Raw genomic sequence first — 21,942 nt, 5'->3', positions numbered from 1 at the left:
GTTCATCAGTGGAAGGCGAAAAAGGATAACGCAGCTTGAACCTACTAGGTACAGCAAAAGGTTTGCGTAAGTGGCGCCATTGTTCCTTAACAGCGCGCTGAAAATCATCAGTGCAGGGAAAAACCTGCGGTGTCCTGCGTTTTCTCTGCGTCCCATAAGCCGCCAAGGCAGCGGGAGGACACACTTCATCCTGCAAACGCAGCGTTTGTTTTATGGAAGCAATCAGTTCATCCATGATTGCAAGCTCTTCAGGCGAGCCAGGGGGAGAATTATCAACCCCTTCAACTTCAGCCTCTACCTCGGACCCCACGAGATCCAGGGAGGAACGGGACCCTGATAAGGAGACCCCCGCCATAACAGCCCCATCACCTTCACCCTCAGAATCAGAGGAAATAGAAACTCTGGGCCTTTTAGTAGATTGAGCAGCCACCAGCTACCATGATTGCAAGCTCTTCAGGCGAGCCAGGGGGAGAATTATCAACCCCTTCAACTTCAGCCTCTACCTCGGACCCCACGAGATCCAGGGAGGAACGGGACCCTGATAAGGAGACCACCGCCATAACAGCCCCATCACCTTCACCCTCAGAATCAGAGGAAATAGAAACTCTGGGCCTTTTAGTAGATTGAGCAGCCACCAGCATCTGCACCTGAGCAGCAAGGCCAGCCACTATAGCGGCCAAATCAGGGGGAAACAGCAGACCCCTGGCTTTCCACCAAGGTGGCAGGAAATTTGCCCTCCTGAGAATCCATTGCCCCAATATAATATGCCGGAGAATAAAGGGTTAACTGCCCCTTTAACAAGCGCGGCGAGCGCAGCCCACCGCACCTCACACAAGCACAATGAGACCCCCACAGGGACAATAAACTGAACACAGGCAATGGATATAGGAAGAACAGAAGGATAAAACCTGAGGAGATCCCTGCCGCTGCTGCTGCCTCGATCGGTGCACCCAGGAGAAGAGGAAGTGATGAAACCAGGGCGCTCTATTAAAGCTTATGTGAAGGCTACAAGAAAATGGCCGTCTACATGTAGAACATGCGGCCGGAGCGAGCGCAGGCAAAATGGCGCCGAAACCGCAGCTCCTACAATACAGTTATGCAGATAACACTATCCATGCAAAAAAACATGGCAGATCGCCGCAGCGATCGCTGTATCGTGCGCCAACATGACAGAAAACATGCCCCACAGCACACAGCTCTGCACACTGAACACAGGCTGACACAGACAGTGTCACACAGCTCCCCCCCCCCCCTTGCAGCCCACAGCATGCAGCAGAGTGATAGGGAGACAAAACAGTGTGAACAGAGGCAGGTTACACAGTCCCAGACTGACAACCCCCCGATATACAGGTCCCCACATAGATACACTTACCTCTCAATGACGTGGGGGACCCGCACAGGCGAACAAGCCGCTGCACATGAGGCAGGGAGAGTCGCATTCAGGACGCAAAAAACGGGGGTTAAGAAGCCGCACAGCGTCCAGTGAGGTAGCCACCTCACCAATCATCCCTGCACTGAACAGGGATGGGTCGTTCACTGCGCCAGGAGCGTTACCTGGCTGAATGCTCGATGGCAGGCTGGGAAGCCACTGACCCACGACCTGCGACCAGGGGGATCAGCCCGAGACCCAGCCCGCATAATCCTCTTCATCAGAAGAACTAACTAATGCTGACAAAAAGAACAGCTAAGTAAAGAGAGAGAAAAAAACTCAAACAAAAATCAAAAAATAAGAACAGAGGCTGGGGCAAAAAGCCCCAGCACAGAGAGAACCAGCTACTCCTGACAAGCTAGACATTGAAACTGAGATATGGTTGCAGGAAGTAGGAGGGTATTGACTGAGGGGACCACCCCTTGAGGGTGGGATATGTTAAAAGCTTTAATGTTAACATATTCTGTTGCCTAGCTACTCCTTCGGAGCAAAGTCTAATACCCCCCATTGTGACGAATATGAAGAGGCGGCGACTGTCGGAGGACGTAAGAGAAACCTATTTTAAGCAGACCGACAGAAACGGGTATATCCCCGCCAACAGCTGTCATCATCCCAAGTGGATTTCAAATATACCTAAGGGACAGTTTTTAAGAATAAAGAGAAACTGTAGTGATATCAATGATTATGATGAACAGGCTAACATTTTAAGTAAGAGATTCCAAGAAAAAGGTTATAAGAAACATGATTTGGAACATCTCAAACAAAAAGTAAGAAATATGAATAGAGAACCCCTTTTAAAAGGAATAATAAAGAAGAATAACAGGCATAAGAACATGGAATGAGCGTTTATTACTGAATTTAGCAGACAGTACAAGGACCTTGAGAATATCATCAAAAAACGATGGGAAATATTAAAATCCGACAAAACATTGAAAAAGATTATACCTAACAAACCAAAATTTATTTATAGAAGGGCACCAAACCTCAGAAATAGGTTAGTCCACAACGTTATAGACCCTCCTAAGGACGTACAAATATGTCCTGAAATAAAAGGCTTTTTCAAATGCCAAAATTGTTTAGCCTGTAGAAGGAGCAAATATCAACCCCAGAACAGGAATTCTTTTAGATCCACTGTCACGGGAAAAGAATACAAAATCAAAGAACTAATTTCTTGTAAAAGTGACTATGTCACGTATGTTCTAGTATGCCCATGTAATTTACAGTATGTGGGAAGGACCACAAGACCACTACATGTTAGGGTACAAGAACATATTGCCAACATAAAAAAGGGCTTTACAAAGCATAGTGTGTCTAGACACTTCAGAGAGGCACATAACAGAGATCCCAGACAAATGATGTTTTATGGTATAGATAGGATGAAAGACCACTGGAGAGGAAGTAACAAAAGAATCCGGGTTTCCCAAAACGAAAGTGGATTTTTTTGCTTAATACCCTACAGCCTGAAGGCCTCAATATCGATATAGATCTTAATTGTTTTATCAGTGACCCTTAATTGTTTTATTAGTGATCCCCATCCTATGACAGTTCCCCCCCCCCTATTAAGATATTACCTACTAAATTTTATCCAATCCATCTATTTTATATGATAACCTACCACCTTTTTTACCATATAAAACTACATTTTACATAAATTTCTATATTTTCATGAATTGATAACTGTGACCTTAGTCTGGCTTCTTAAATAGTATAATCAAGTTCTGTACTTACATAATTTCCCATACAATCTCCTTTCATCAAGTTTATAGCAATTTCTTTTGATCAAGTCACATGAAAAAATTCCCAATATATTTTTTTTTTTTTAAATCAGAAAACATCTTTATTGAGAGAAAATCACAGCATCACATGAAAACTGCAATACACTGTACAGGCATAGCAACATAAAATCACCATCACCTCAGAAAGAATAGTGTGCATAACAAGTACATCACAACCCCCCCTTGAAGCAGACAACCCCCAACAACAGCGCCTGAAACAGTATCATTATCACGGCCCTCCAATCCACTCCCAACGTAACTAGCAATCATCCACCGGCAACCCCAACCCATATTTACACGTTTAAGACAGTAAACGGTCCATGATGAGGTCCGTAGGGGCCATTCCCGGACAATTCAACCAAGCACCCCATATTTTAGAGAATTTTTGTGAAGATCCCCTATGTTGGTAAATAACCTTTTCCATTCTAAGGGTGCCCCCGATTTGCTCTAGCCACATCCGAAAGGTCGGAGGCTCAGGTGCAGTCCATAGTCGCAATATAAGTAAGCGAGCCTGAAACAGGGCACGAGAGGCCGCCTCCCTCAGATGTCTGTCCTCCACTTGTTGGTCCAGAATGCCCAGAATGCAGTGTTTAGGGTCCCCAGGCACATCTATCCCCAGGGTACTATTAATAGCAGAGCGCACCTCAGTCCAGTACCTGTGCAGCTTTGGACAACGCCACAACAGGTGAATTAAGTCACCCACCTCCCTTTGGCAACGACCGCATATATCGTCGTCACGGACACCCATAGAGTACAGTTTCAGAGGAGTGTGGTGGACCCTAAGTAATATGTATAACTGAGACACCTGGTGCGAAACATTCAAAGAACACGTGCGGACTGATTCTAAGGCCTCCTCCCACTGCTCTCCCGGGATCTCCCCCACATCAGTGCTCCAGTGATCACAGGCCTTGCTAGGGTATTTTTCTAAGTATGCGCTCAGCAGGGCGGAATAGCAGCTAGATATGAACCCTTTGGTGTCAGTAAACTGTTGCATAAGATAGAATATAGGAGTAGGGGACAGGTGGAGCTGTCCCGTGGCAGCCTGAGCCCGCAGCGCATGTTGTAACTGGAAGTAGTAGAATGTCATGTGGTCGGGTAAGGAAAAGCGCTCCTGCAATTGCGCAAATGGTAGCAGGACCCCTCCGCGGAGAATGTGCCGCAAATGGGTCACCCCAAAAGCCCGCCATCCCCAATATATTTTAAATATTTATTTTAATTTTTAATATTTATTCCAATAATATTTGAATTTTACTGTTTACCCAACTGATTTTATTTTAAACATTATCTAAAAATTATTTATAAATATATTAACATCACCTTTGTAATCTAGCATGTCACCCCATATATGAGGTGAAATTTAATTATGCTATTTACTACCATGTAGGGCACTCCCTATATGTGGTGAAATTAAGTTATGCTATTTATTATTAATTTTTATATAAGCTCTGCTACCATCTCCTTAATACGTTTACAAACATGACATGAGACACTATACTTCTCCGATTTTCATTACTACAGTACATTTATCCAAATGTCTTATAATCCCTCCTCCTCATTAATGTTAGATATATTAATTTTAATATTAAATTAATCACCTAATTTAGTAATTGATTTGGTATTATTAATTATTTGTTGTTTTATCATTTATTTGTCGTTTTATTAAAGTATATTGTGTTTATTTATTAATGGTATATTTGCTATGTGGCGGACCATATCCTGCGGTGTAACATCAGCAAACCCACGATCGTTTACATCAATTAAAAATACTGGGTCCCGTAATAGACGTGTAATCCAAGTTGAAGTCTTCAACTACAAAATAATTGCTCCGTAAGAATAAAACTAATTGGCGATGGTAACGGCTTCAACAAAATGGCCGCGGCGCAAAGGATCAATGGGGTTGCCTAGCTACCAAACGGTATATAAGCGGGAGTGAGACGGAGTGACGTAGCTCCTGATGACGTCAATGCTGACGAAACGCATTTGGCTGGACCGTGCGTCACTCCATCACTTCCGCTAGTGTGGTTCCGAGGACTGGAACGCATAGTAACCCAGACATCCGGCCTGCACGCTTACCGAGCGGGATCGCGGTTTGTCACAATCTTCACTGTAAGTGGATATTTTATTTATTAAATATTACCTTTGAACTACTACACTATGGTCGGGCTATTTTCCTTCTTGTGGGGCACCATTTGAGAGAAACCCGGTTACACCAGGAAGGGACCGAGGGGTTAGCGTGGAGGCATCCATACAACCTGGACCTGACCTAGATCCATAGGCAAGGAAAGACTCACAGAGGGATATCGCAGGATTTATAAAAAAACATCTATATTGCTGTGCAAAGCTCGCTACCCCTTTTCAGGGGAAAGCATTGTGGTGAGTGCATTTCTTATAGGGGCACTGGATCACCGCACCGTGCACAGCTGAGTAAGGATTAAAAGCACAGGAATATCGCATCACTTTCCCTTTTGGCTTCTTATACACTTGGGACACTAGCACTACCTTAGGCTTCTACTTGAACTTCTTATTGAACTTAAGCGGCAATATTTGTGCAATATTTATTTATTCACTTATCCATTATACTTGGCATTTTTGGGGATATTTATTTGTTCTCCAGTTTGACACTACAGCACTTACATTTATCTACGCACTTTTATATAACATGCTCAGCATTCACATTATTTCTTGCTTTTAATATATTTTATAATACATCTGTATTTCACACATTTGGCACATTAAGCACTATAGCACTTTAATTATTTAGCTGAGCATAATTTCAATATATCACTCAGTATATATTAAATTTTGGCACTGAGCACCAAAGCACTTTATATTTAATTTTTTTTATATTTTAGCTGTATAATTTAAGCCGTGTGTGTATACATATATATATAAGTATGTCGTTTTTGGTATTATATGCATAACACCACTGTAGACACATTTCCAGTGGTTTAGAACAATACAATAGACACCAGAAGTAGCGCCCATACCCTATAACACCCATATCTCATGATGTGAGGCCGCCCAGAATGTTGAGATGCTTCTCGTTGAGTGAGCTGTCACCGCCTCCGGAGGAGCCAAACCCTCTACACTGTAAGCTTGTTGAATAGCAGACACAATCCAAGCTGCAATAGACCTTGACGAGGCCCGTTTTCCTCTATTTCTGCCTGAGAAGAGGACAAAGAGATTATCTGATTGCCTGAAGGAAGCTGGTGACTGAAGGTAGTCCCTTAGAGTCTTCCCTACATCCAAGGGATGAGGTTCATTATCTTCAGAAGACCGAAAGGTAGGAAGAACAATCTCCTGGTTCTCATGAAAAACCGATGTCACTTTCGGATTGGAATCGAGCATCGGAATTAGGACCACTCGATCCGGAAAGAACGTGAGGAAAGGTTCTTTATGACCAAAGGAACTGATCTCAGAGACCCTCTTGGCTGAAGTGATTGCCACCAGAAAGGCTGTTTTAATGGTAAGTTCTCTGATAGAGATGGGATCCGTTGAACTAGTTCTTGAAAAGACGTTAAGGACAAGAGGAAGGTCCCATTTCAGAAATCTTGGTTCCCTCTGAGGTCTGAGTCTGACCGCACTTTTGAAAAATTGTTGTACAAGTGCATGCTTGGCCCAGGGGAACCCTGAAAATACAGACAAGGCTGATATTTGAACCCTGAGAGTCCCAACCAAGAGAGATTTATCCAGTCCCGCTTGGAGGAACTTCAGAACTTCTTGAACTCCAAATTCTGAGGAAGAATTTCCCTCCGGATACGTGAATTCTAAGAATCTAGCCCAGACTCTGCAGTAAACTTTGTTCGTGCTTGGTCTTCTAGAATTCATTAAGGTAGGGATTGCCCCAGGAGGGCATCCGAGGGATTCCAACCTCTCCCTCTCAAGAACCAGACGGTTAACCGGAGCAGAGCAGGGCAGGGGCGTAATGTCGTCCCCTGCGAGAGGAGGTCTGGTATGAGAGGCAGGGGAATCAGGTTCCGATAACTGAGCTGCAGGAGAAGTGGGAACCAGGGTCTGTTCAGCCAATGTGGGGCCACCATGACGATCTCCACATCTTCTGCTTGGAGTCTTTGTAGAAATCTGAGGATAATGGGAAACGGCGGAAAGGCATATGCCCTGCTGAATTCCCATCTGTCGGTCAGAGCATCTGCTCCGCAGGATTGGTGACACTCACTGCGTGTGAAGTACTGGTCCAATTTGTGGTTGCAGGGAGATGCAAACAGGTCTACTTCGGGTGAGACCCCTAGTGACAGAATCCACTTGAATGAGTTGATGTGGAGAGACCACTCGTTGTGATTCAACTGGACTCTGGAGAGAAAATCTGCCTGGATATTCTGTGGCCCTGGAATGTAGACTGCCGAGATGTTGGCCAGATGGGCCTGAGCCCATGTCATGATTGGGTCTAACTCTTGAATAAGGGAGAGACTTCTGGTTCCGCCCTGCCTCTTCACGTATCTTCACGTAAGCCACTGCCATGGTGTTGTCCATTCGGAGAAGCACGGATTTGCCTTCTATCAGATGGCGGAAAGCTTGAAGAGCTAGAAAGGCCGCACGGAGCTCCAGGATATTGGAGACCAGGGAGTGGGCTTGTGAAGGCCACTTCCCTTGAGCCACTTCTGCCATGCAATGGGCTCCCCAACCAGAGATGCTGGCGTCTGTTGTAATGACAACCCAGGAGATGGGAACTAAGGAATGGCAATTGAGCAGGTTCTTGCGTTGGAGCCACCATAACAGGCTGTTTCTCATACTGTGGGAAATAAAGATACGCTGCTCGTGTTTTTCCGGATTCCACTGAAGAAGGAAGCCCCTTTGAAAAGGCCGCATTCGCCATAGCGCCCACTTGACCATAGGGGCCGTTGAGACTATAGTGCCGATGATCTTGAGACACTGGGATTCCGTCAGAAAGGAGGAGGAGAGGGCCGGACGGATCCTCTCCCGTACCACCGGGATTTTCTCTAGAAGCAGAGAAAGTGTATTTTGAACGGTGTAGAACTGAGCCCCTAGATAGACCAGATGTTGAGTAGGTTCCAGATGACTCTTTTGTAGATTCAACAACCATCCGAACTCCATGAGAGTCGCAGTGACCAGATCCCTGTGGGACAGAAGTTGATCTCTGTCTTGGGACAACAGTAGGAGATCGTCTAGGTAGTGATGTAGACGTACACCTTTTGTCCTGATTAGAGCTACCACAGCCAGAAGGACCTTGGGATACACCCTTGGGGATGTAGACAGGCCAAAAGGAAGGCAGATGAACTGGAAGTGCCGATGCTCTATCGCGAAGCGGAGGTCTTTGTGGAAGTTCACTGCTACAGGCACGTGGAAATATGCGTTTTTGAGATCTATGACGCTAGCCAATCTCCTGGAAGCAAAACACTTCTTTTCTCGTCCTGATAAGGTAAGCGGGTGGGAATGAACCTGGGAACAGGTCAAAAAAGTCCATGTGTGTCCTGTGGACACTGTCTTGATGGTCCAGAAGTCTGAGATTGAGGCCGCCCAGACACGCTGAAAGTGGAGCAGGCGTACCCCCACCTGGCATGTCTGAACGGGCCCAATCCCAGAAAGACTTTGAGGTTTCTTGCCCGGAAGGAGCTGAGCCAATGACCGTCCTATGGGAAGATGCCTGACCTCCTTTCCAGTTTCTCCTATAGTCTCGCCCAGGCCTGTATGAGCGGGCATCTCTTGAACGCTCTGCAAACTGTTTTCTTGGTTGCGGTTTCTTAGAACCAAAGAGGCGCCTATCCTGAGGAAGAAAACTTGATTTTCCACCCGTAGCTCTAGTAATGGCGCTATCCAATTTGTTCCCAAACAGGGAAGAGCCTTTAAAAGGAATCTTGCACCAAGCTTGCTTGGAAGCTGGGTCTACCAGCCAGGGGCGCAGCCACAGGGCCCGTTTGGCTGTAACAGAGTACAGCATTGTTCTGTATAGGAGACGTAGGACATCGATGGATGCTTCCCCAACAAAAAAAACTGAAGCTAGCTTGAGCTCTTGAATGGGAGAATTCTCCACTGCATCTTCAGAAACACTTCTCAGCTTCAGCTCCACGTCAGAAACCCAGGTTTCCATGGCCTTAGACATAGCTGCCAATGCTAGCGCAGGCTTACAGGCCGCACCGGCCGTGATATAGATCCTTTTCAAATCTAGACCCATCTTCCTGTCCAGAGGATCTTTATAGGAAACCGCATCGTCCAGCGGTAGAGTAACCTGCTTCGCCAGTCTGGTAACTGCGGCATCAACCAGAGGAGCCGATTCCAGGTGACTGACATCTTCTGATTTAAAGGGATACAGCTTTGCTAACTTAGAGGATAGGGAGGCCTTGCTGGAAGTGAAGCTCGGTTGAGAGGGGCCTTGGTCTTCAAGGGCCTCAGCAGGAGAGCTAGAAGTAGCAGGCCCAGGTGTGGGACTTGCACCCCACTCTTTCAGGGATTGTTGAACAACCCGCTTCACAAGGAACTCCAACCTCTGATCTTCAGACTCTCTCTCACCGGATGCAGGGGCAAAACAGGGCTCGCAAAGGGACTTGTCCTCCGGGACATGCGCCCCACAACCCCAACAGGCTCTCTAGGCCGTATGGCTACTGTGGCGGTGTGTGCGGTGTCTGGAGGAGGAATTTGAGTGTCTCCTCTGAAGCCTGCTCCCTGATGGAGACTCATGGCATCTTGACCTTGAAGAAGATTCTCCTCGTGGCCTGACAGGGTCTCTTTCTTGATCAGACCTGGAGGAGCTGGGAGAAAGAGAAATCCAGGGAGACACAGGATTTAGCCATGAATCATGAGCCAGCATCCCTCCCTCCATGCGCCCCTAAAATGTACCAGCACTCACCTGTTGTGAGAGGGCTGGCCACAAGGGGGCGGGGCGCAGGATCCATGTTTCAGGCAAAACCACAACTGACAAGGGAAAGAAATACAATGGATCATAAAACGTAAAGAGAACCATAAGGTGTCTTCTCAACCATCCATCCATCCCCCCCCCTTCTCCACACCGCCATTATATACAGCATCCGGCCCCCAGTCCCCACATACCTGGATCATACAGGATAAAGGCACAGGGAAGTTGTCGCTATGGCCACAGTGCTTCCCAATAGCACTGGGGCTGACAGCCGGTTAAATTTCACGCCAGGATGACGTCAGCGGTGACCTGGCCGCGATCGCGAGGGCGCATGCGCGAACCAGGCCTCGCTTTCTTTGCGGCAAACTGCGAATGCGCGAGCCGGGAACGGAGCTCCGAACCCCTACTGCGCAGGCGTCCACCAGACTGTGCGGAAGGGGGAGCAGGAAGGAGATGGCTGGAATGCAGAGAGCGTTCCAGCCGCCATTGGGACACCAGGGATAGAAGAAAGAAAGTTTTTAGACACATATAAACATAACAAATACGCTGCCATGGAGGAAGTGAAAATCTTCAGACCCTGTCAGGATATCCATCGGCCATATGAAGCACCGCACAGTTTAAAAGCCAAAGGGGATTCAAGTGTCACCATTGGAGAGGAGGCGGGGTTAACCCACACGTAGGCTGCCATGGAGACTGTCAGGAAATTTTTTTTTTTTTTAATATAAATAAAAAAAAACCAGCGGTACTAAAATACCACCAAAAGAAACCTCTATTTGTGTGAAAACATTTTATACATTTTTTCTGAGTATGGCTTTGCATGACCGTGCAATCAACAGTTAAAGTAGAGCAGTGCTGAACTGCAAGAAATGGCCTGGTCATGAAGGGCGTAAAACCTTTCGGAGCTAGAATGCCTGACGGCTGCCCTCAGGGACAAAATGGAGGAACATAATACACGCTGATTATATTGGACAAGTTTCATTTTTTAGATGAATATTCAACCTATTCTTAACTCAAGGCTGCTTCCTCTTGGACCTAAACTCCTCGTGGCATCTATCCCTCCGTACCCCTCCCTTTTTTTTCTATCTCTCTCTCTCTTTTCTCTTTTCGACACCCTAGGTGTCTACTTTTCTACACTAAAATTACTGGAAAAACTATCCGGCATGCACTGACTTCAGGGAACTACTGCTCTGGGTCTAGGGAGTGGTATCCCTGCCTTCTAGAGGCATTGTATTTTTTGGTTGTACCCACCTTTTTAGTATGGACATGTTAGTACTGTCCTATAAATTTTCTACCACAATACAAGGTAGTTTTTCTAAGGGTGTGTTGGCTGCTAGATTTTAGTTATATCACATCAATATGGTTTTTTTAATGTTGCATTTCATTTCTAGTATACTTTTTATTCTTGTCTGTATGCATTTTGTATGTTTCTGTTAATGGATTTTTCATAATGTTATGGCATGTCATACTATTGTGTTCTGTTGCATACCTCAAACTAAAAACAAAAAAAACCTTTTGAAGCTTAAGTGGTTAAAGAGAGGCTATTATGGTTTTGGGTCAGTTGTCCTTTACTTTATACAATTCTTAAAACTTTTTTTATTGGTGCTTGCTCATATTTATATATACCATACATTTTTGCTTTACAAATAAACACATAATACATTAGAAAGATTTCCCAGAGCACTATAGAATAGCTAAAAAGACAGAACAGCAAACATAATTCCCTTCTAAGGTTGGCTCCTTCTAATTTAAACTTCAGACTGAGCTCATAAGGGGTGAATTATTCCTATTCAAATTTGTGTGTAAATTTCAGTTTAAAGTGCAACTAAAGGCAACCCGTTTTTATCATTTTGGATAAAGTAAGGGAGGGTATAACCCCTGTCAGTTTTTTTTTTTTGTCATTTGTGTCCCATAGCCAAAACAGGAAGTGAGAAGAAATTCCTCCAAAGTGAGGGAATCCTGGCTTTGCAACCAGAACTAATGTCCCCTAAGTTTCCCCTCTTTTACTGTTCTGGTATCAATCCAAGATTTGGGATTTTCATTTACTTTTACTTTCAATGATAACGGTAGACAGGACATATAGAGGGGCTGAGACCCCTTATTGGGGGGCACATACAGCAAAAAAACTGGCAAGTGGTCTAATCCCTCTCCAATCTAACCAAACCTAAGAAAAACAAACATGTCTTTAGTTACACTTTAAGATATTATGTTTTGTGATAACAGGATGACATAATATTCATATTTTTTTAAACCTGACTGAAATAAGGAAAAAAATATATATGTTTTTCATCTTTTTTTAGTCCTGTCCTAATAAATAAAGAAACAAAATATGTACAAAACCATTATACATTTCCTTTTGCAAAGTAAAAAAAAAAAAAAAAAAATTATTCCTTAAGTCTCCATTCACGCAGCGTTTTTCCGTCTGTTTACCTACACCTGACTACGCAGAATCCTATTCTTTCTAATTGTGTCTGTTCACAATTGTACGGTAAGTTGCCCTAGGCTCTACACCCTGTGCTCAAAAAAGCAGTCACACTTGGAGAAGATAGGGAAGACTCCAAAGAATGTGAAGACTCAGCAAGAAAAACTGTTCAGGCTGTCAGCATCAGGCCCTTGGGCAGGGGCGTTGCAAGCTGCCCCAGAGTTATTAGTGAGTCAGGAGCTGTGAGAGCACGCAGGATAACTCCCACTGCGGTCATGATCTGACACACTGCAAGTGTATAGGATCGCAGGTCCCACAAGCGGTACTCAAAATAAGCTGCAGGGGTGGGGTTATGAGGCTGTCTGTGACCACTGTTAGGTACAAGGGAGCCCATGGCTTATCTTTCAGAGGAGTTGTGCAGGCTTTGGGTGATGTGTAGGAAATAGCGTGAAAGGGTGCAAACACAGGAGGGGGGGTGGCCATGCATGCTTAGTAAGACGGAAACAGGGTGCCAAATTCCGACCTTATCCCTTCGACACATGAAGTGTTGCAGCCAGAGTCCCAGGCATTAACCTCAGCGTGGGCACAGCCAAGGAGAGTAATACATAAACCACATGACAGACTGCAAAAGTGCAAGACCCTTTGACTTACGCTAGCAGTGGTCCAGAAGGCATCCTGCAGCTCCAAAACATACTCAAACCAGAACGTGCCAGAGTAGAACCTAGGAAATTTGACCCTTCCACCTGTGGGCATACTCACTGAAGAGTCTTCATGTACAGAGTTCCGCTGGCAGGTGTATCTGACCCCTGGACCTGTAAAGCGCTCTTCAGTTGACTCACACAGTACACTGGATATCTGAAAAATGCTGCGTTTAGAGCCCAGTGTCCCAGAGTCACATTAGAAGCCGTTCCCACATCTTCAGCATGGTGAGGTTTGGCTACAGTTTCAAAGGCTATGGCAAAAATTAACCAATCCTGAAAACTGTAAGAAATTAGATCTTTGACTGCAGTAAGAATGGGAGCTTGACTGAAGGAAAAAGGATCTTGATAAAGCAGAAAAAAGTCTCTTGGGAAGGGTTTGCATATCTTTGTCTATTTTCTTAAGGTACTAGCATAAAACTGAAGCCTAATGGGAGTAAGAGAGGTTATATCTGGATGATTAACAACTTGTAAGTCTCCAATCTCTTGTAGGTAGTACTAAAACCCTCTTGTTAACCCTGTGCCTCTTAATGAATGAGAAAGAAAGCAGTACACAACATTAAATTTGATATACCACTGCCATCTTATTGCAGTATATTACTGAAGAAATGTGCAATTACTGGTAGTACAATAGCTTTTTATTATGCTATTATTTATTATTTCTCTTATCCCCTGTCATTCAACTGACTTATTCTAGCTAAACCTAGTGTGATACAAGACCAATGATCTGAAATCAGAATGAATGGCAATCACTACAGTTATCAGCTGGTCATTGGATTGCTGTATACTTACCAGTTTCACAATGTGCTCCAGTGAATCCTAAAGAACACCGACAGCTGTATGTATCCTCAAAATCCTCACATATCCCTCCATTCAAGCAAGGATGAGAAGAACATGGTCTGATCTCTAGAAATCAGAAAGGTAACATTGTGAAATTACTAAAATATTTGCTAATGAGGCTACAAACAGGCAGAAACAATACAAACGGTATGTGATAATGCAAGTACTCCCGCGCTATCACTTTAAATGTGCTGGAGTAGTTACAGTAACTGCCGCAAGCACCGTATAGCTAATCCGTGGCTAGGTGGGTAGTGAATATTGTACAGTGTTTGTGCTGCGCTGTTATTGTGGATGAGCTCAATGTGATCAATACATAAAATGCACAATGATGGTGCCAAACATAAATATAAACCCAAAGGATTGTGACATCATGCATTTATTGATAAAGTTCTTTAGGATTGGTACTCATTCCAATCTAATGTGGAGTAGACAAATATATATACCGGGGACCTGAAAAACTGAATATATGTAGGTCCCCAAGACTCAAATAATAACAAATATACTAACCAAGTTACAATACAATAGTGCTCAAATAACATTCCTCTACCAATGTGTAGTGACTAATATAAGAACATCATACAATAGCATAAGGAATAAAAATATATTGCTCTGTTTAGAAATACAGTACAATCTGATGTGTTTTAAATAAAAGTGTATCCCTTCACTATGAAAAATGTGTTGTCTTGTGTCTCTTCTTTCAAATGTTGTGATCCTAGGTGCTCTCAAGCTGCTCACCTTACTTCTGTAAGGTAACAGCATGTGTTAATAGCTGTTCCTAGCGGCTGGTGTGTCTCCTCCTGCCTCTAAGGGGCCTCCTTTAATCTAACAGGCTGGTGGATCTCTATGGTCAGTGGTATCTACTCTGTGGTGGTCCTGGGGGTACTTCCCGATGTGGTCCGTGTTAGTTGGGTATGCAAAAGAGACTCCATATACTGTAGTAATGGTTCTTTTAGGTTTATTTAGTTAAGACTGCTTTTTTACTCACTTTTTCTCACAGAAAAATGTACATTTACTCCACAAGTAGCAAACTTGTATTCCAGCGTAACTTCCGGTATGCCTCAACTCTGTTCACACCCTACGCGTTGCATCACGCACACCTGACTTCGTCAGGGGATAACGGACGGCATACTCTGTGTCCTTATATAGTGTAAAAGTGATTGAAATTAGGGCAGCCATTTTCTTCTATTTGTATTGTGGCGGCCATTTTTCCTGGTGTGTTATTGTGGCCATTTTCTCGTGGTTATGTGTTGTCGAACATTTTATAAGAAAATAAGTGGTGATCTAATGGTCTCTTTATTATCATTGGGAAGTGTATGTGGCCATACTAGATTAGTGATCTGTTCTGATCTAGATGTGTCTAGCTAATAGCAAACCAGGGGCGTAATTACAGGGTTGCAGGGGTTGCAATTGCAACTGGGCCCCATGCTCTAGGGGGCCTATGCAGCACCCCTGTACAGCTGGATAGGAGGGGCAGCAGGGGCAGCATGTAGAGAAATCACTGTCCTCCTTTTTCCTCCTGTAGCTGCAGGAGGAAAAGGGAGGAGATTGGCTCCTCTGTATGCTGCCCCTGCCGCCCCTCCGATTCCAGTTCACTTGTGTTCTGCTGTCTCTGGGCCCCTTGCAAAGGTCACACTTGCAACTGGGCCTTGGCATTCCACCACCATGGGGAGGCCCCAAGATGGCAGGAAGGGGGCCCACTGCAGAACTTGTGAAAGGGTCCCACTGCGGGACCGTGATAAAGGGCCCTGCAACGAGAGTAAAGGGCCCCAGAATCAGTGGGAAGAGCCCCAGACTTGAAGGGAAGGGCCCTGGCCAGGGGGTCTGGGGGGGCCCCTAATGCTTTCTTGCACCAGGGCCCTGAAGGTTCTAGTTACGCCTCTGTAGCAAACATTGGGATCAGAGAACAGCTTGATCTCATGGATGTAGAATATTGAAGTGCATAAGTTGGGAAGGCATCAGAGCCCAGGGACACCAGGAATGATGCAATTCCCACATGTACAGTATGACAGTCAAAGTTAAAATTATTACTGTGCTACGATGAGCATTTATAAAAAAGTTATTTAAAACAACGATATTAAAAGATAAATGTATGTTAATAAAAGAATGTCTGTGATACAGACAAACTGGTGCAGTTTCCCCAATTAATATATTGTTCCTTGACTACGGTCTGCATAATCTGTGATCTATTGCCATGTCTCCATGTATGAATCTGCAATGTAGTATCCATCCCTACTGAGTGTGTATGTGACAGAGACAGATGAGTGTGTGTATACCATAACGTATGGATGGTTTCAGTCTTAATAATATGTGATCTACAGTATCTCACAAAAGTGTGTACACCCCTCACATTTTTGTAAATATTTTATTATAACTATTCATGTGATAACACTGAAGAAATTACACTTTGCTACAACGTAAAGTAGTGATCGTACAGAAATGGGTAGGATTAGAACCAAAGGGGATTTAAATGTGTCTCTGGAAAAAATGTTTCAAAAATTGAATTCTTTAAAATTGATAACAAAATTTATTAAATATACATTGAAAAAGACATACATACATAATATTACAGTATATGTGATTATACCAGAAATTACATATATCGTAAAGAAGACCATCGAATCATTGCATTTTGGTGAGCCCACAGGGGCTACATGTAGATCAAACTGTTGCTGGAACTACACGTTTCGCTACCAATGCTTCGTCAGGCTCCAGCTGTTTGAGCACATTCGCAATACATATACATAGATAGTCTAAAGATAAGTAATATAAAGATTAGAATCTTTATATTACTTATCTTTAGACTATCTATGTATATGTGTTGCGAATGTGCTCAAACAGCTGGAGCCTGACGAAGCATTGGTAGCAAAACGCGTAGTTCCAGCAACAGTTTGATCTACATGTAGCCCCTGTGGGCTCACCAAAATGCAATGATTCGATGGTCTTCTTTACGATATATGTAATTTCTGGTATAATCACATATACTGTAATATTATGTATGTATGTCTTTTTTAATGTATATTTAATAATTTTGTTATCAATTTTAAAGAATTCAATTTTTGAAACATTTTTTCCAGAGGCACATTTAAATCCCCTTTGGTTCTAATTCTACCCATTTGGGTAGACTTGGAACCCCCCCCCCCCCCTCCTTTCTCTACATGTTTACTTCTATGGGGAAGGTGCTAATATATCCCAGGTTCTTTTTTCAAGCCAATCTCTCCCCCTCCACAACCAATTAGTGATCGTACAGCTTGTATAACAGTGTAAATTTGCTGTCCCCTCAAAATAACTCAACACAGCCATTAATGTCTAAACCGCTGGCAACCAAAGTGAGTACACCCCTAAGTGAAAAAGTCCAAATTGGACCCAAAGTGTCACTCTTTTGTGTGGCCACCATTATTTTCCAGCACTGCCTCTTGGGCATGGAGTTCACCAGAGCTTCACAGGTTGCCACTGGAGTCCTCTTCTATTCCTCCATGACGACATCACAGAGCTGATGGATGTTAGAGACCTTGCGCTTCTCCACCTTCCATTTGAGGATGCCCCACAGATGCTCAATAGGGTTTAGGTCTGGAGACATGCTTGTCCAGTCCATTACCTTTACCCTCAGCTTCCTTAGCAAGGCAGTGGTCGTCTTGGAGGTGTGTTTGGGGTCATTATGTTGGAATACTGCCTTGAGCCCCAGTCTTTGAAGAGAGGGGATCATGCTCTGCTTGAGTATGTCACAGTACATGTTGGCTACCCACAAGAAGGCGGCTTTCCTCCTCTGCCAATCTCACTGGCTTCAGATGCTGCAGGAGCCTAGAGGGGATCACACTATGTCCCCCCATCTCTCTGAACCCCCACCCCCCGCAATGGCTTTTGCATTCTCCTCTGCTCTGGTCGGCATTCTCTGCATTCCCTTCCTCCCCTTCCACCACCTGCAGCTGCTGCCCGCACTAAGCTCCGGCAAGATGATAGGCTTGAGAGCGGGGGAGAGGAGGGGGGCTTTGCAACGGTGGGTGAGATTGGGGCTTGGTAAACATATTTACAAGCCCCCTCCCTGTAGTTTAGTGGACACAGGCAGCGATCACTACTGATAGCTCCTGTGTCCACTGATAACTGTGTATAATAAACTGTGTAATAAAATCTGTCAGTTTATGAATGGATATGGATTCTCTATACAGACTCCTTATTCATTCATGTAAAGTGCTGCAGAGAAAGGGGCTATCTTCAGTCCCTTTCTCTGTCTCAAAAAAGAAACAACAGGGGTCTGTTTAGACCTCTGATATCTCACCAAAGACTCCCTCCAAAAAAAAAAAAAAAATTAAAAATATAAACAAATATAATTGTAAAAAAAAAAAAAGCCCCTTTCACATTTTTGTCAAGCAGATGCTTGACAGGTCATGTGCTTTAAGAAAATATGTGGTTTGTTATTTCCTAACTCAATACAGGTTTAGCTTTTATATTTAATAGAAATTTAGCAGGAATTTTGTTAAATTTGCTGTTTATATCTGCTAATAATAATTTCAGAGTATTTTTAGCGAATATGATGTTTTGCTAAACATTTGCGCAAATATTGCAGGGCCTTAAGATCAGTAGCACCATATTTTTATTCTAATATTCTACAGGTCATGTGCTTTCAGAAAATGTATGGTTTGGGATTCTTTAACAAACTCTGAAGTGAAAAATGAAGACCTATATATTTTTAGAGAAATTTGTATATTTACATTTTTGCGTATGTTCGATTTTCACCATTTTGCAAATAGACACAATTTTAAAAATTTACCAATATTTGTTATTTATTAACTCTTTACAGGCTAACTTTTACATTTAGTAGGAATTTTGTAAAATGTGCTGTGTTTTTATCTGCTAATGATGATTTTTAGTTTATTTTTAGCAAAAATACTGTTTTGATAAATATTTGCGTAAATATAATTGTGCCCTAAAAATCAGTAGCACATTGTTTTTAGTGTACTGGCCACATGCTTTTCAGAAAATATATGGGTCTTTTACATACTCTAAAAGCTGTATGAGAAAAATAAAAAAGCAATGGAAAAATTGCAAAAATGGTTCGACCCGCTACGTTCAAATGTGGAGCGCAAGCCCTGGCAGCAAAAAGGTTAAACGAACATCAAAAGTTCACACAGGTATATCTTCCCACACAAGGGGTTCTCACCATCAATGCAACATACATTCAGCCTCCTGGCTCTCTCGTGGCACCGCTTGGTCCTTCTAACCCTTAGTACCTTTTGGTCCTCCTGACCATCAAACACATCCCAGTGTTCATGCACAGACGCTTTACCTCAGCTCTGAGTCTTTCCTTGCAGCTTCCCAGCTGCTTTGTCCCTCATGGCTCTTTCCCAGGCTCGGGCCTTGGTCTGTCCTGACCTGGACAATTTGGTTCACGCCAGCACCTCTCACGGCTCCCTTCACACACTGACCCCCTTGGGAGGGTGGGGCCCTAAGCTCTAACGCTGGCTCTCATTCCACAATTTATATATATTCTGCTTAAACTAACTGTCAAGGTCTTACCTTGCCTCCCTTTTGGCAGCCATCTTGGACATGTGCAGACTGCTGCCTCTTATAAACTCTGATTGCATCATCACTTGCCTGCTGCCTGGGTGTCGTACAGTGATAATGTTGCACACCTGACTATATCTATCACCTGATGAATTGCAGTTCTTGCCCTTGCGTTTGTGCTCCAAGGTGCATCTCTGCTAGCAGTCTTCTGTTCTCTGTGTTCCTCCACGCATGACCTGGCTTGGCTGACGACTCTCCTGGCTCTCGAGCCCGCATTGGCAGATGACCCCGCATCGGCAGACTAACAGCTTCTGGACTCGACCCTGGCTTGGAAGACTACACGCTTCAGGACTTGTTCCTGATCTCCCTTCCTCACTCTTGCCCTGCGTTTATTGTTGATTGCTTCAATAAACTGTTTTATTTTACCTGCATTCCTGTGTGGTCTGATTTCCTGGCACCTTGACACTAATAACATACCATAGCACTTTTTCACATTTATGTTTTATTTTAAGGCAGCATTAAAAAAATGCAATATATTGAAATTTTGCAATGTTTTCCCCCTAAAAGAACCAGCAAGTATAGAAAAATACTGGTTGACCTGCCAGAAATGCAGCTTACCTGTTAAGGGCTCACAACTTAACAGTTCTGTGGACTGAGTGTTTTCAGCCCTGCCCAGTGTCTTTGACTAAACTACTCAACCACTCCCACTTTCAGATCTCTACAACATAAAGGCTAGTCCTTCTGTGGTCCAAGATAAGAACTAGGATGGCTCTTTCAGACAACACTGAACAGCTCAACAGATCAACAGGTTTGTAGTGCCTTACTTAGGCAGTACATTTGTCCCAATCTCCTCAATGCTTTTTTTTCTTTCTGTCTTTTATTTCCCCCCCTATATTTGGATAATGTTGAGTCACATATTCTTGAACAATTTCTTTCTTTGAGCATTTCTCAATGTTTTTTCTATAATAACTTAATTTTACAGACCCTCTGATTTACACATTGCCTCATTGGCTATGGTGAATCCTCCTTTCTCCCATTTGAAAAGAATTGCTTCATTGGGCACACTGATGTCTATCGAGTTCCACCAACTGTTATTGATTATCCCCCCTCCCTGGTTTTCCACACTGTTTTCCTTCCCTTCTCTTCCCTTATTTATTTATAACCTTATCCATCCCTCTTCATCATGGCCTTACCCTATTCATGAAAGGCCTTTTGCCTATAAGTTAGGATGGATCATTTTCAAAATAAATGTTTTTGTTTTTTTCTCTTTATGTAAATGTTATCATGTGTGGTATAGGAATTTCTGTACTACACTGCTAGCTTTCCTATTCCATTTACTCTTTATAAAAAACTTTGAATACAAGGGTTATTTCACCAATATCTCTATTATAGGCAGAATAAGATTAATAAAAATTTCAGCTTTTCCTAAGTTTTTTTTACACTATACAGGTCCCCCCCCCCCCATTCCTAAAACACTCTGACCTCAAGTATATCAATAAACTGTTCTAAAAATTTGCCTGGGGTGACACAGGAGAGCAACAGTAGGTCTACATACTCCAAAACAACCCCTGAGCAATAGAAGTCTTAATTTTCCTAATCTGGAACTGTATAACTCTCTAACTAGACATGTAAGGGATTGGAACTATGGAACCTCAATGTACACCGATACTAAACTTGACCAGAACATAATCCTTCAAAATAACTTATTATATGTTCTTCATATACATAAAGAACTCTTGCCCAACAAGTTGTCAATAATCCTCTCTTGTTATTCATGTGGTTGGCATGGCATTAAAAAGTGCACACGCTGCATGCCAAATAGCCATGCATCTCTTTTTCTCCCCCTGTGGAACAACTTGGACCTCCCAAAGTCTTCTGGACTTTCTACTCTTAATCAGTAGCACTGTAAAGGTCTTCGCTATAAAAAAAATCCCTGGTTGATGTTGCCAGCAAGCAACCATTTCCTTCCAACAGAGATTTAAAGAGATTTTCATGCCTAAACAATTATCCATTCCTTTTCCTGAAGGTGAAATCTTATATGTTCATAATTTTTAAAACATTTTCTCAGAAGTACTGGGGAAACTCATTGGACACCCTTTTAGAAAATCCTAACCAGAGTAGTAAAGCAATATCTACTTGTAACGCTCCTGCGTTTTATGTATAATGTGGATTTACAGCTGCAGAAATATTCCACTTCAGTAGTCATGTAGAGAAACGCTGAGACACCAATCCCAACTCCCAAGACTCATCATGTGTGGACAGTCTCAATTCAGCAAGTAAATACACACACTCAATAAGATGTTCCTAGAGTGACTTATATGTATAGTAATATAGTGATGATAGGCTGAAGAGACAGGTTGGGTAGAGATGGTAGATGACAGACACTTGAAAGGAATGTTCTTGAAAGTAAGATAGTAGCAGATGGGATGCAGATAGGTTTAGCAATCATGTATGGT

General features: G+C 43.3%; 1 protein-coding gene across 8 annotated transcripts in view; it reads right to left on the bottom strand.

The window, feature by feature from the left end:
- SNED1 (sushi, nidogen and EGF like domains 1) overlaps positions 1–21,942 on the bottom strand; it is a 444,915-nt gene that overhangs the window by 241,006 nt on the left and 181,967 nt on the right. For all 8 annotated transcript variants that reach the window (XR_014225094.1, XM_082252243.1, XM_082252240.1 and 5 more), the window contains exon 8: positions 13,940–14,053. Coding sequence is in view for 7 of the 8 variants with exons in the window: in XM_082252243.1 (XP_082108369.1) it covers positions 13,940–14,053 (114 nt within the window). In the remaining variant the exon portion in view is untranslated. The remainder of the gene's footprint in view (positions 1–13,939; positions 14,054–21,942) is intronic.

The sequence above is a fragment of the Pelophylax lessonae genome (assembly GCF_965119305.1).
Source record: "Pelophylax lessonae genome assembly, chromosome: 3".
Taxonomy (NCBI): Eukaryota; Metazoa; Chordata; class Amphibia; order Anura; family Ranidae; genus Pelophylax; species Pelophylax lessonae.
Note: the sequence above shows the minus strand (reverse complement) of the source record. Positions and strands in the feature narration are given on the sequence as shown.